Source organism: Corylus avellana, chromosome ca9 (genome assembly GCF_901000735.1).
Source record: "Corylus avellana chromosome ca9, CavTom2PMs-1.0".
Lineage (NCBI taxonomy): Eukaryota > Viridiplantae > Streptophyta > Magnoliopsida > Fagales > Betulaceae > Corylus > Corylus avellana.
The window spans coordinates 15,529,733-15,543,781 of NC_081549.1; the positions used below are offsets into that span (position 1 = coordinate 15,529,733).

Consider the following 14,049-nt stretch of genomic DNA (forward strand, 5'->3'; position numbering starts at 1 on the left):
GTCTTTATTTGAATTAGGTTTCTTTGTTAGTCTTTTATTTGGTTTAGTTGTCTTTCATAGACTTCTAAATTGACTTTATTTCATTGTTATCTTAGGACTAGGAGCTTGAGGCTATAAATAAATGCTTAGAGCCTTGAGAATGTAGTTGTTGTTTATTATTGAATTTGATTAATGAGAATACTTAGAGTTAACTTTATTCCTCTATTTTCATTCAAAACCTAGAGAGTATCTAGCTTTTCAAAAAGAATTCTCAGATCTTTGATAGACTCAAGATCTATAATTACCTATCTGATGCTTTATTGTTGTTCTTCGCTGCAGCCCACTAAGTCATGCTGCATCAACTAGTCAAAAAGCGCTCGTGTGGTCCCATAGCGCGTGCTCGCATATAGGCCAAGAGCATACGCTCGGTGGTCCCCTAGCACGCCTTCGGCCAGTGAGGGTGGTTTTGGGTTTTTGCTTTCAAAAGTCTCAAGGAGTTGGGTTGCTTGAAAAAGGTTTAGGTCTTTTGGTTTAAAGCCTTGTTTTATGGAAACATTAACCATTTTAGTAAGAAATCTTTAACCTTTTAAACGGGTGTTTTGTCAGGGTATTACAGATAATAATTATTAGAGATGACAAATGTCGCCCTTGATAACCTTATATGTCGTAGAGGAAAATTAATTACGCGAGCTAACATGTCATTGATATCATCTTGTCATCAACAACAAACAGTTGTCGCTATTAATATTGCTATCTATGATGACCTTTTGTTCTCGCTGGTATTATTGTAACGCCCCATAAAAATCAAGTAACAGGTAATTGATTTTATGGTTCGTCTCCCAGCCTACATCCCTCACGGGACAAGACTTAGGGATCATTATCTCTCCTAAACGAGATAGTACAACAGAAGATTTTAAATTACCGGAATAAAAAGCAATAACTAAACATCATAAGCACAACCACTAGAGTAAAGGTAAGGCATCATATTATAAATAGGTCATCAAATGTATCGTCAAAGACCGATCATCAAAATATTACAACCCCAAATCATTGTCTTCAAATAAAATAACAAGATTAACACATAATCTTAAGTAGAGCTAGCATGATCACTATCTCTATCATCTCTACCCGTATGGTCCATCTCGTCCCACATGGACTTTAGCCATACCTGGTGCATATCTTCAAAAATGACCTGAATCAGGTCCTGGGCAGCTACCATGATCCGGTCTGAAGGCGTCCTCCTCTACGCTAGCTAAACCGCGCAATTTATACATAATGGGAGGGAAAATAAAAAGGGTTAAGTCCAAGGACTTAGTGAGAGATAATGCACACAATACCTATGCCATTTTAGTGATGAACTCTATTTGGTAAAGAATGCAGAATTTTAGGTATGACAGTTATCCATGAATGCATTCTAGATATAGTACATGCTTATAGTATAAGAAACAAAGATAGTTCAACAGTATGATCTACCCGAAATATTACCCCTTTTCAGCAGGCTTGGCGCTGTCTCGAGGGACCTGTAATACAATGCCGGTATCTTAACCATCGTATGCTTCTGTCCATAACACTAGCAACCGAATTGAGTCCGACCTCGGGTGGCCCACGCTACTAATAATGTATATCCTGTAGTGACCGCTAATTAAGCCTGTGCCAGTCACAAACAACCATTGAATCCAAGACCCATATAACAACACACACATTTGACCATAAAGTTAACATGTATAGTAAGCTCATAGCCGTTATCCTGCACGTACAATGCAATTAATCTTGTCCGTATTTTACATGCATGCTTTTTCAAATCTCAATGTCATTATCTTGTTAAGTAGTATGCTTTCACAAATGATAGAGTTCATGGTGCAGCAAAGTGTATATCGTGAGAGTTGTAAATATGCATGTTTTGGTACACAAAATAGTCATGCAATGCGAAAAAAATAAATGGCAAGCATTATGTAAGTTAAAACCCACCTGGGTCGAACAAATTGTTCGAGTACTCCTCCGAATGATCTGAGTTCTCCAATTCCATGAAAAACCTACTATTAGTCGTAAGTTCAACTAAAACGAACCTAAGACTAAAAACAGGGCTCGGCCAGTGAGGTTCATGTGGAACCTCATTTGGTCCAACGTGCTCTCGAGCCTTTCTTGATGGGTCCTTTAGCTATAGAAATGGTTTCTGACATCTCCTAACTACAATAACGTCTCCAAGTAACAAGATTAAGTCTAAACAAGAAGGAAAAACTTAAAACAAGATCAAATCTAAAAGCTCCTAGATATTAACAACTATGCTATTATAAATCAAGAAGCTAGCATAACAACACAAAGAGAGTGCAGTGATTACCTCAACAAGCAAGCTCTCCAAGAACACCTCATTCTTCTCCAAAAACACTCACAACCTCACACACACTCAGAACCAAACCTACAGAGTTCCTCTAAGGCTTCAGAGGCTGAAATGAGGGTTTAAAGGCGTAGGGGGTAGGTTTAAGTAGGGGAAAAACCTGAGGGTGCTGCAGAAAATTTCTGAAAATGTGTGAGCGTTCATGTACTACAGTGTCGAGCGCTCATGTACTGTTTATCTAGGGTTTTTTAGTTTCAGGTGGCACACGCGGGAAAAAACCTGCTGTCAACAAAAAGTCAATGAGCTCTCGGTGTGGTCCCCACACGAGCACTCGTGTACGGTTGCCAGACAAGCGCTCATGTGGTCCCCCATGCAAGCGTTTGTCTACTATAGCTATGAAATCCAAAAATTCTAAAAATGCCACTCTAGGTGTCCCTAATGACTAAAAGTCTAATTAACCCTCTAATCAAGTTGTCTTAAGCCTAATTAATTACTTAGGTCACTACAATTATAAAAAGTCGTTTGTATCAATGGCAACGCTTTGTCGATAATATTATCAATGAGAAGAGAGTATAGTCGTTGTTGGTATTAATATTATCAACGATAACTAAACTAGGCCAATGATGATATATAGTATTAATATTAATTACAACAAATACTTGTCCTCCCTGATATAGCTTTCCCAACGACGATAGTCGGCACTGATAAATGCATTATTATGAGGTTTGCATGAGTCATTGATAGTGGTATATAAGTGACAACTAGTCCTTGTCATCGTTGATGTCAATATTACGAGTGTCATCGCGGCAACCAGGTTCTGTAAATGATGATAGTATTAATATCAGTGACATCATATACTTGTCCTCGTTTATATAGCCTTCTCAGCCATGATAATTGTTACTAGGGGTAAAAAGGCAGGTGGTTATTAACCGCCTGCGAACCGCACTAACCGTTAATCGTTAACTGTATTAATTGATATCGCTTTTAAAGCTGGTTAGAAAAAAGTGTTAACCGCTTAAGCGATTACGTTTAGCAATTTTAGGTTTTAAAGAAACCACTAACTGTGACCGCCTTTATATATATATATATAAAACGATGTCGTTTTTGTGTTTAAATATATATCAAAATATATAAAAATCTACAAACGATGTCATATGTAGTAGGGTATTATCATACTACCAATGACATTGTTCTTATTTTTTTAAAAAAAAAAACAAAAAATTAATTTTTTTTTTAAATTTTTTATTTAAAAATTAGTTAGCGGTTATAAGACTTATTAACCGTTAACCGTCGATTAACCGCATACGCGATTAATAAAGATGATTATAAATTTTACTAATCGCCTTTTCACCCCTACCAATAAAGGTATTGTTGTGAGATTTGCATGAAAAATATTAGAGATAAAGTGGAGGCTAGTAAGACAAAAAATTAGTCGTGTAACTGATAGTGGTATATCTTTGACAACTAGTCCATGTCTTCGTTGATGTCAATATTACTAGTGTCATCATTGACAGTCAATATTTTTTTTTGCCAATTTACTTTTTTGATATCAATATTTTGGAGCACTTTTGACAATATATACCATGCAAAATTTCAAGAACCACTCAACACATTATGAAATTAAACCTTGCCGTGCATGAAGAAAATTTTTTTTTAAATGGTTTGCATTAACTTCAAAAATATAATACAAGTATCTCTCAACACAAACTCTAAGTTTATAGCACTTCATTAAATATGACAAACAAAAAGTGGGATGGAAAATTCTCGACATTCCTCAACATTCAAGTCTGTACATGGACATTTTGAGAAAGAAGAAAATAACCCTCAGGAGTTGGTTGCCAGAACACATACTCAAGCACATCTACACTGGCAATTTAGGCTTTGTTTGGCCCAACTCCTCATTTGTTTCCACCAACTGCTGCTTCGTTTGGCACAATTCCTCCATCTCTCCCAATTCTCGCTTGTATTTTTCCATCTTACTATTGACCTAGGTGCCGTGATGTGACCAAGAAGAAAAGGATAGGGGAGGTATGACAGATTTTTCCATCCCTCTTGTTGAATCAAGCCTTTGACAATCGCATCTGAAAATTAATTGGTATACAGTGAGAGAAGTAAAAGCCTTTTATGGCATTCGAAATTGCATCCGCTGCAAGGCATGTTCTAAGAGCCATCTATGTGAGAAGAGTGACTATTGCATCCCAACAACGTGACGCTCCTGCGACTTGAATCCATGATCCTGGCTCTGAAACTATTTGTTGGATTAGGTCTTTGACTATCTCAAATGAAAACCAATTGGTGTCCTATGAGGGAAGCCAAAGCCTTTTATGGCATTCGAAATCGTAACTGCAAGACATATTTTAAGAGCCATCCATGTGAGCAAAGCAGTACTGTTGTACTTAAACACCTCTAACATGTCCTAACCGTGTTCCTAGTCTCCTAGAACTTGGATAATTACCTGACCCTTGTCACTGTCAACCTCTTCTTCAGCTAATAATTCTTGTATCTTATTCTGCAGAAGCAACATCAACTTTAATTTAATTAAAGAAGTTAAGCAAGTAAGCCAATTACGTAAAAACAAAAACATTATATAAACTATCATTATCAAATAAACACTTAAATTACTTGATCCACGTCCAGGGCAGAACCTCATTTTAGGGTCCAAATATCCACAAGAGAGGACCACCAAATACGACGGGAAAGAAAAGGAGGTGCTTGTGGTTGTGGAGGAAAAGACGAAGCATAAATATATATATCCACTCTCCCTCCCTCCACTTCAACCCAGCAGAAAAAGAAAAAAGAAGAATCCCCCAACAACACCCAGCTTCATTCACCAAAAAGTAACCCATTATTATGATTTTATCCTTTGTTTTGTTCGTAATATGATTTTATCGTTGTCATATGAATATATGTTGGGATGCCCAAATCACTCTGCCAAAAGACAAATTTACCCGAGGAGTAACCCAAGGGCAACATGTTTGATGCTCCCATCCACTACCCTTAATTAGAAAGATACTAAGAACCCACCCAAGGAGTGACCCTCGTCCTTGTCCTCATCCTGTAAGTTTGTAACCATCAGCTTACAATAACTCAGCTAGGACAGATTCTCAAATGCTAGAACATGATGCAGGACCTTATATACATACAGCACTAAGATGGGTTTTCCCATAGAATTTTGATGTTTAATGGCAGCTTAAAACAATGCTTTATAGGTTTCTGTTGTTCTTATAGTTAATTGAGTAAGCATTTTGAAGGTCACTTCCATAACTTTCTTCATCATGACTAAAGATACGAAGCAGCAACTAGAAGCCTACAGGGCAGTCCTAAAGAAACCTGGCCTAGCTGCATCTAGAGCACAAAGCATCAATTACAGCATGAACCAGACAACTGCAAACTCTAGTAAGAAACACTAGTCAAATCGTTACAAGACCAGAGTAATAACATAAATTTAGAATTAAACGGAAACCTTAAAAACCTAGGATCCAGAGTCTCTCCTAAGTGTTTCTAATGACTACCACAAACATCAGCATGCACCATCAGCATGCACCATACCAGACAATTGTTGCCTATGACATGTGACAACAGTTATTACAGAACACACACCAACATATCACATAATGACCAAAGATCTGATGTATATTCGTAATGTAATAAATTCATAAGAAAAAGCATGCAGGAGAGACGACCTTACACCTCTTTTTTTCTTCTTCTTTTTCTTAAGAAAATGCTGTGGAGTACCAAATGAATAAGAAATCCTTTACAACAAACCAGAAACTTCCTAAATAAACTCATGTTCTGTCAGAGTGTTTTGAGTTGAAGTGATCCTTGGATATGGTTGCATCACACAATCCTCAAAACCAATCTTTGTTGAAGATTCTCATAGATGCGTTCTCCTTGGACGCGCATTTTGACTACTAAGCCCCAACTAACTAGTAGAACCCACAAATAAAAACCCAACAATGTAATAAAATCCAAAATAAGACCCAATGGACCAGGAGAACAACCTGTCCAGAATTTTTTTTAAAAAAAAAGAAAAAAAAAAAAAAGAAGGGAAACTTACAGAAACACCCTGACACCAAAAGGTAAATAAAACTAAAAGAAATCTGGCCAGCAGCTAATTAACACCAAGAAACATAATAAATTATGACTTATGATAAGCTAGAAAGCCTATGTTTCTTTTAAATAAACAATAACAGAAGCATCATTACTGAAGAGAACCTAGGTTTCTTAACCCCACCAATTCATTGGACAATTAGCTTACTCATGTCCAACAAGCAAGTAATTTGATATCTCCTTCCAAATATTTAGAAGTTTTCCAGACCAAAATCGATATAAGACCTTCAAAGAATGTTGCTACTAGGAGTCAGAATTTTGATAAATAAAACATAAAACAGGAAGTAAAATGCAGTAAATTTATACTTTATAATATTATGATACACAAAAAGTTTATCACTTCTACAATTAAGACATCTATCATGTAATTAACAACCATTTAAACCCGCAAGAAAACTTACTCGATAGTGTACTTTGATTCTATCAGCTTTGCTAAGCCTAAATGTCGAAAGAATCTGGCTTGTACTGCAAAAATAAATCATACAACATTAGCAAGCAAAAAACATTATTCCAGCTGAATAATTAGAAAAAGATATAGCCACAAGGGACACTGACAATAAGGTGATAGTTTCAAAGGGTATATGTACTTTTGTCTTATATTTTTAAGGGAGCTAACTCTAATGTTAGCTTTAACATTTAAAGAGAAGAGAAAACTCTTCTTCCTGTTCATAAAAAAGGCACGAGCCTCATAACAATGTCTTCTTCACTCACCTTCTCTCTCTTGATCTCTGCATTTTATCAAAGTCTTGGACAACGCTGCATAGCATTAAAAAGAAAGTAAAATTCCAACGTTTTCTCCAATTCTGCATTTTATCAAACAGGTGCTATGCATATTTAATCAAACAGCTTGATAAGGAGATGCGACCGATTAATAAGAAGAGTGAAAATACGTGAGGAGAGTAAAAATCTCTTCAAATTTTCCCGTCAATACAACAAAGTAGTCTTCCACAGTTTCTTCACAACCCAATACTTCATCCCGGTACTTCTGTTTCATCAAAATTCTCCTCTTTAGGCACAGGTACAGAGGTTAGATTAAATAAATACGATATAACGATTATTATTAAATAATGTTGATAATTATTTAAGGTTAATTACTTTATTTTTAGTGGTTAAGTTTTTACTTTTTTTATTTTTTATTTTATTTTTGCCAACCTAAGTTTCAAATCGTATCACATTATTTGACTTATGGGAAAAGACCAACCGAACCACCCCCAAATCGGCCATGGGGTGGCTGACCAATAGCCAAAATGGGGGTGCCCCGCCACCCCATAATGTTTTAATTTTTATTTTTTAAGATTTAGATTTTTTAAGAGAAATGTTAAGAATCAATATTTTTCCCATATTTGATCAATCTAATCTTATAAATCAACAATTCGATTTGTAGACATATGTAGACCTTATATAAGTTAATAATAAACTCCACAAATCTGATGATTGATCTATTAAATTTGTAGGAGAATATAAGCCAAATATGAAAAATTTATTGACTCCTACCATTTCTCATTTTTTAATTGCTTTATTATTATTATTATTATTATTATTTTTTTTTTTTTTTTTTTTTAAGGACATGTGCCATTTTTATGTGACGACGTAGCAGTCCATTAGTTTGGGTTGACAGGGATGTAATAGGGGTACTAAGTTGGTATTTTTCTATAAATCATGTACCATCTACGATTTGAAACTTAAATGAAAAAAATAAAATAAATAAAATAAAATAAAATAAAATAAAATTTAAAGTGAAAACCTAAGTACTAAAAAAGTAATTAATCTAATTATGTAATCTAAGTTCTAACTATTAAAATTAAGTGTCTATTAAGATTTAATGATTAGATTAAGTGACTGTTAAAATAGATAGTTTGTTACTGTTAGAATAGTTTAGTGTTGAATCAGTTTCCGTATACAGAAAGTTCTCTCTTCTTCGGTTTCTCTCAAACACCTTCTGTACTATAATAGAAAATTTAAGGATATTCACGTTTAGTTTCGTTTGTGCAAAACACAATTAAACAACAGGTAATTTTTGGGCTTCTTTATATCTTAAAGGAATATTTATTGTAACCCATGCATACCATTTTTGGTAGGGGTAACGTAGCTTAGGAGAAATTTCGATTTTCTATTATTTTTCTAACATTCTCACTTCTTGCTTGGCAATATGAGGAATTTTGCTTTGCCTAAATAAACCAAACAGAGACATTCTCACTTCTTAGCTTCTTTCCCCCTTCTTTTTTGGTAATATTAAAAATGCTTCCAAACACAAGGTTAATAACGACCATTTATTTTTTCTTTTAAGAGTAAAGCTTCACGAAAGTAGCAGAGAGAAAATGGAGAATGCTAACAAGCTTTCGACGTTCCGAGGATGGGGGGTTTTACTTGGTTATCCTTCAATCTATAGCCTTTATTGTAATGTTCCTCTAATCTTTTTACATAATTTTTATATATAACACTTTTATTCAATTTTTATCTAACTATGCTAACATTATAATCTTATAGGGTGTAGTAGTTCTTGTTTAAAAATAAATGACTATTAGATCTTGTCATGTTAAGATAATGAGATAAAAATCAATAAAATATGTAGTCTTCTTCACTTGCCATGAAGAAAGACATATTTATCTAGTTTAATTGTAGTAATTGGTATCAAAGATAAACATACCTCTTATGAGTTTTCTTTCTCGTTCTATGACTGTAAGATTGTAAATAAATGAGTCTGTTTCACAATCTTTTCTTTTAAACTCTATCCGAACTTTGACTTGTGAATGCAAAAAATTCTCTCTTGACTGTAAAAACCCTCTCGATTATTAAGTGGTGTGTATCCGACTCACTCAAGAAAACTCGATTAAGGCTCGCGAGCCTAGCTCATATAAAGTTCACCCAAGCTTCCAACGAGCCAAGCTTAAATACATATTTCATAGCTCAGCATTAATATGGATTCTCATAAATTAGCCAATCTTACAATTCTAGAGGTTGGCTTGGCTCAACTCGGTTTGATTACAGTCCTACCTCTCTTATAGCCACATCTCTATCTTTGTGTATGGAGAAAACCAGTACATCAACCTTAATGAAATCTAATGGGCCAACTCCATTTATATTTACAGTGAGTATCTAGCCCATTATAGGCCCAATAATGAAAATGACAATACGGTCCACCAAAAAGAAAATAAATACAACAATATAGCCCATATTGTAGTGCCCTTTTTAACCTTTTTTTATTTTTTTTAATTTTTTTTTTAAAAGATCAAAAATCAAAAAAGGCCAAAAAAAAAAAAAAACCCACTGCCACACACGGGTCACCAAACTCAGATGCACCTTGGGTTAGGTTTTGTTTTCTCTAAATTCTTTAATGCTTTTTTTTTTTTTGTTTTTTATAGGTATTTTTTTTGTGTTTGTAAGAGCAAAAGGGAGGCAATCCTACGGCTCTATCAATGGTACATTGGTAGAGCCGTAGGATCCATTGACCAAATTAAAAAGATTAAAATATATATATATATATATATATTGTGAGTAAAACATTATACATTGAATTGTAAATTAATGGGTAAATCTAGTTTATTACTTTATTATATAGACCCGACACGGCGACACCGCTTTGTTTTACAACGCACCTTTTGATGAGGACAAATAATACTGACACCTGTTCTCTATAAGAAGACGTCTCGTCACTTATAGCATTATCATCATCATGTTACTCTCTTCTTTCCTAATGTGCCGGACAACTCGAAAGTGGATGGTTGCTTGGGTGGACAGCTTTTCTTTCATCCTAAGCTCAGAATTTTTATATATATATATATATATATAAAATTTAAAACAACTAATACTAACAACTAACGAGAGTTGTTTTATAAGTGATTCTTCGTCACGTGAACAACATATCCAACTTTATAAGAATTTGTTTGAAATATGATTGAGAAAAAATTCTAATTTTCATATATGAATTTCTTCTAAAAGAATACTAATAATAAATAGGTTAGGTATTCATGACGGACAAGATCTAAAATTCAAAGAGCTTCTCATAAGAAAGAAAAGTGTGGGATTTTCAACATTTCCTTGTCAACCACAACCAAAGCTTTGAGTGTTTGGTAGAATTAGAAACGGACAAACGGGGTAAATCATCACGCTATACAATTTCGTTTGCAAAAGTGAGAATGAGAGTCAAATTTGTTAACCTGTAAAACGACGCGTATGAGTTGTTTACACACCGCGTGTACGGCCACATGAGCAAATTAAATTGTCTTGGCTATGGACAACACCACACCCCCATCTACTCTTTTACCAGCCAGCTACCCCCATTTATAATTTTTAAAGATATATTTATAAATTTTATTTTGACTCTTGAAAAGATTTGTACGGAATAACTTATTTGTTACACCGCAATGCTATAAAGAGTAATTTGTTACTTTTGAAAGATTAAGAGAAAAATTAAAAAATTTTAGGGTTCCAAATAAATTTTATAAAAAAAAACCACATAATTAAGTTTTTTAAAATTTGAATTTATCTCATTTTCAATCATGTTATGCCACATCATATTGTAAATTTTAATTTTTTTTTTTTAATTTTTTTAAGCCTAACATTCCTCTAGACATTTTATTTTAGTTGACATGACGTGATATTACACTTAACACCTATTTATCACTTTTATTTTACATAAGTTGACGTGGTGTGTGAATAATATTACTCTTTACACTCATTTTACAAGTGACTTCCTTGTATCAGCCACCTTAAAAAAAAAAAAAAGGCCTTTTAAACATAACACATCAATGAGTATAAAATGAGCGTATTTTTTGAGTAATTCTACACTTTTTACCCATTTTATTACATTTCATACTGTTGACACACATGTAATGGAAGTAGAAAGTTTTGTTTTTTTTATGCGACAATTAGAAGATGGTTTATCCATATATACATGTGTGTGAGTTCAGTGTTGAACTCATTAGTATCCCAATTTTCAAATTCTTATTTAGTATTAGTGGCATCTTACACAATCATTTTTTTAATCATCTTACATAAATTTAATGGTAAATTCATCAATTTATTATATAAATAGTCGAAAGAGTCGAAAGATGATTATTTTTCCTAAATGTATAATGAATTTGCTGTTATTTGCATAACTATGTATGGAATTATTTCGTCATCCCTTAGATCATTGATCTATAAGTTTATTTTCCGAGTTGACCTTCACAAATACGAACAACTAACAACCTCCCTCGTCTTTTGACTATATATCCCGTCTATTTCTCGGGTGTTTTTTAAGTTTTAGATTCTCACGTTCACACGCGGACCCCCGTACCCCGGAAACATGCCGGAAATTTTCCATTTATGTTAATTTTACCATCTCCAAAAACCCAGCTCTCCTATATTTTTGTCTATATATATCTAGCCAGAGATCCCCTTTTTTCAAACATCCTCAACAGACACATTCACTGTCTCCCACCGGCCACTGCTTTTCTTGAAACTCTTTGGCTTCAAAATATGAAGAACATCATGAAGAATCCAGCTGCCTTTATATCAAGCTTTTTAATCTTCCTAGTTCTTTTCTCATGTCTAACATCAACCGCAGCTCAAGAAGTTGGTATATATATATACATGCCTGTACCTTGTTTTTTGTTTTTTGTTTTTGTTTTTTTCGATTTTCGTTTTATTAATATGTGAATCATGTGGTGCAGAAAATGAGAGAGAGTTCGATTATGCAGAAGGGAGCGAGAAGGGGCCACGTCATTGGGGAGAAATCCATGAAGAATGGGCGTCTTGCAATAATGGAAGCATGCAATCTCCCATAGATATGTCAAGTGAGAGAGTCAAATTGATTCCCAAGTTAGGGAAGCTCAAGAGGAATTACAGGTCTTGCAATGCCACTGTCAATAACAGGGGCCATGACATTTCTGTAAGGAAGCAAAACTGCACAACCTTTTTGAATTTTTTTTTATTTTTATGATTTCATGACTTTGCCATTACCTTCACACATCCAGCTATGGTTTGAACTTTATTGATTTCTGTTTTTGATAATGATTTTTATTTTCCTGCTTATATTTTTTTCTCCTTTTTATGTTTTTGTTCCCAATGATTTCTCATCAGCACTTCTCTGTCCAAATTCCAGAAAAGAGAAAACCCTCATTAGAATATCTTCAATGGGTTACCCATTTTGTCTTTATTGCTAATTAAAAACCAAAAATAATGTTACATATACTTTCATTGATGCGTTTTTTAAATTACAACTAGTTTTTAATCTGGAAGTATGTTGAGACGACCTGAACTTGACATACAACATAATGATTATTAATTTTTGCCATAATCCGTAAATCCGACACGTACTCAATACAAAATTAGAAAGTTAAGGTTTAAGGGTTTAATCCGATTAATTAAATTGGTTGGGTTTAAGTTTGATTTATCTAGTCTTATATCTATGCTTTGACACGACCGAACCCAACACACAAATACGAATTACCACCCCCAGTATGAACCCACATATTCCCCTATGCCAACATTTTTTTTTATTAGATTCTTTCTCCATCTCTCTTTCTTGAAGGGTTTACATTTCTTCTTCTTTTTATATATTTCTCTCTTTCAATGCACACATTTCTTTTATAATTGATTCAGTGCCTCCTCCAAAAGACAGGCATATATGCATTCATATTAGAATCTCATAGCCGGCCACGTACCAGGCTGTAGAGATTTTGTTTCTAATACATTATACATATATATGTCAATGGGTGCAGGTACATTGGATAGGTGATCGTGCAGGATCAATACAGATCAACGGCACTGATTACTTTCTCAAGCAAGGCCACTGGCACTCCCCTTCTGAGCATTCCATCAATGGCAGGAGGTCTCTCGATCTGTCTCTCTATAATAATAATAATAATAATAATAATAATAGATATTGTTGAACAACTTGGATATAAAAATGATTTGTTTGATTGTTAGGTATGAGTTGGAGCTTCATATGGTACACGAAACCTTGAACCCAGGTGTAAAAAAAATTGCTGTCGTTGGACTCTTCTACAAGATTGGCCCACCCGATGCTTTCCTCTCAAAGGTGCAACCCCACCACCCTCCAATAATTTTGATTTAATAGTTTCTTTTTTTTTCCCTTTATTTTTATTTTTACGATGCCACGTGCAAAGCCTCTCAAGGTTTAAACAATTTTTTTTTTTTTTTTTTTTTTTTTTTTTTTTTTTTTTATATATATATATATAAAAAAACAAACAAATTCCAGGGTGTTACCAAATAAAATAAGGTTGTTAGGATGTACGGCTCTTCCCATGCACCTAAACAAAAGCAAAACATTGTCAACACGCGTACGGTCTTATTTTACTATTTTTTTCTGGGCACGCTATCATTAGAATATATTTTTCTGTTTCGGCTCGGTTTGAATTTGCGATTTTAAAATGTCATTTTTAGAAATGTGTGATTTTTAAAAGTTTAATTAAGTGTTTGTAAAGTTATTATTTGACTTTTAAAATTACAGTTTAGGCTTTACAATTAAGCTTATTTACTTTGTTCATTTTCATTGTATGAAGCCCAAAAATGCCTACACATTTCTGATGAATTCTTATCAGTAGATGCTTTCCTAGCTCTCTCAAAATTTGTTGTCTAACATGTTATTAATTTGGGATTTCAGTTGATGAGAAGCGTAA

General features: G+C 34.0%; 1 protein-coding gene across 1 annotated transcript in view; it reads left to right on the forward strand.

Annotated features, from left to right (window-relative positions):
* The first annotated feature begins 11,746 nt into the window (after positions 1 to 11,746).
* The window catches only part of LOC132162361 (alpha carbonic anhydrase 2-like), a 2,480-nt gene continuing 177 nt past the window's right edge, over positions 11,747 to 14,049 (forward strand). The window contains exons 1-5 of the mRNA XM_059572601.1: positions 11,747 to 11,984; positions 12,079 to 12,296; positions 13,129 to 13,238; positions 13,337 to 13,448; positions 14,034 to 14,045. Coding sequence (XP_059428584.1) covers positions 11,885 to 11,984; positions 12,079 to 12,296; positions 13,129 to 13,238; positions 13,337 to 13,448; positions 14,034 to 14,045 — 552 coding nt within the window. The 5' untranslated portion in view covers positions 11,747 to 11,884. The remainder of the gene's footprint in view (positions 11,985 to 12,078; positions 12,297 to 13,128; positions 13,239 to 13,336; positions 13,449 to 14,033; positions 14,046 to 14,049) is intronic.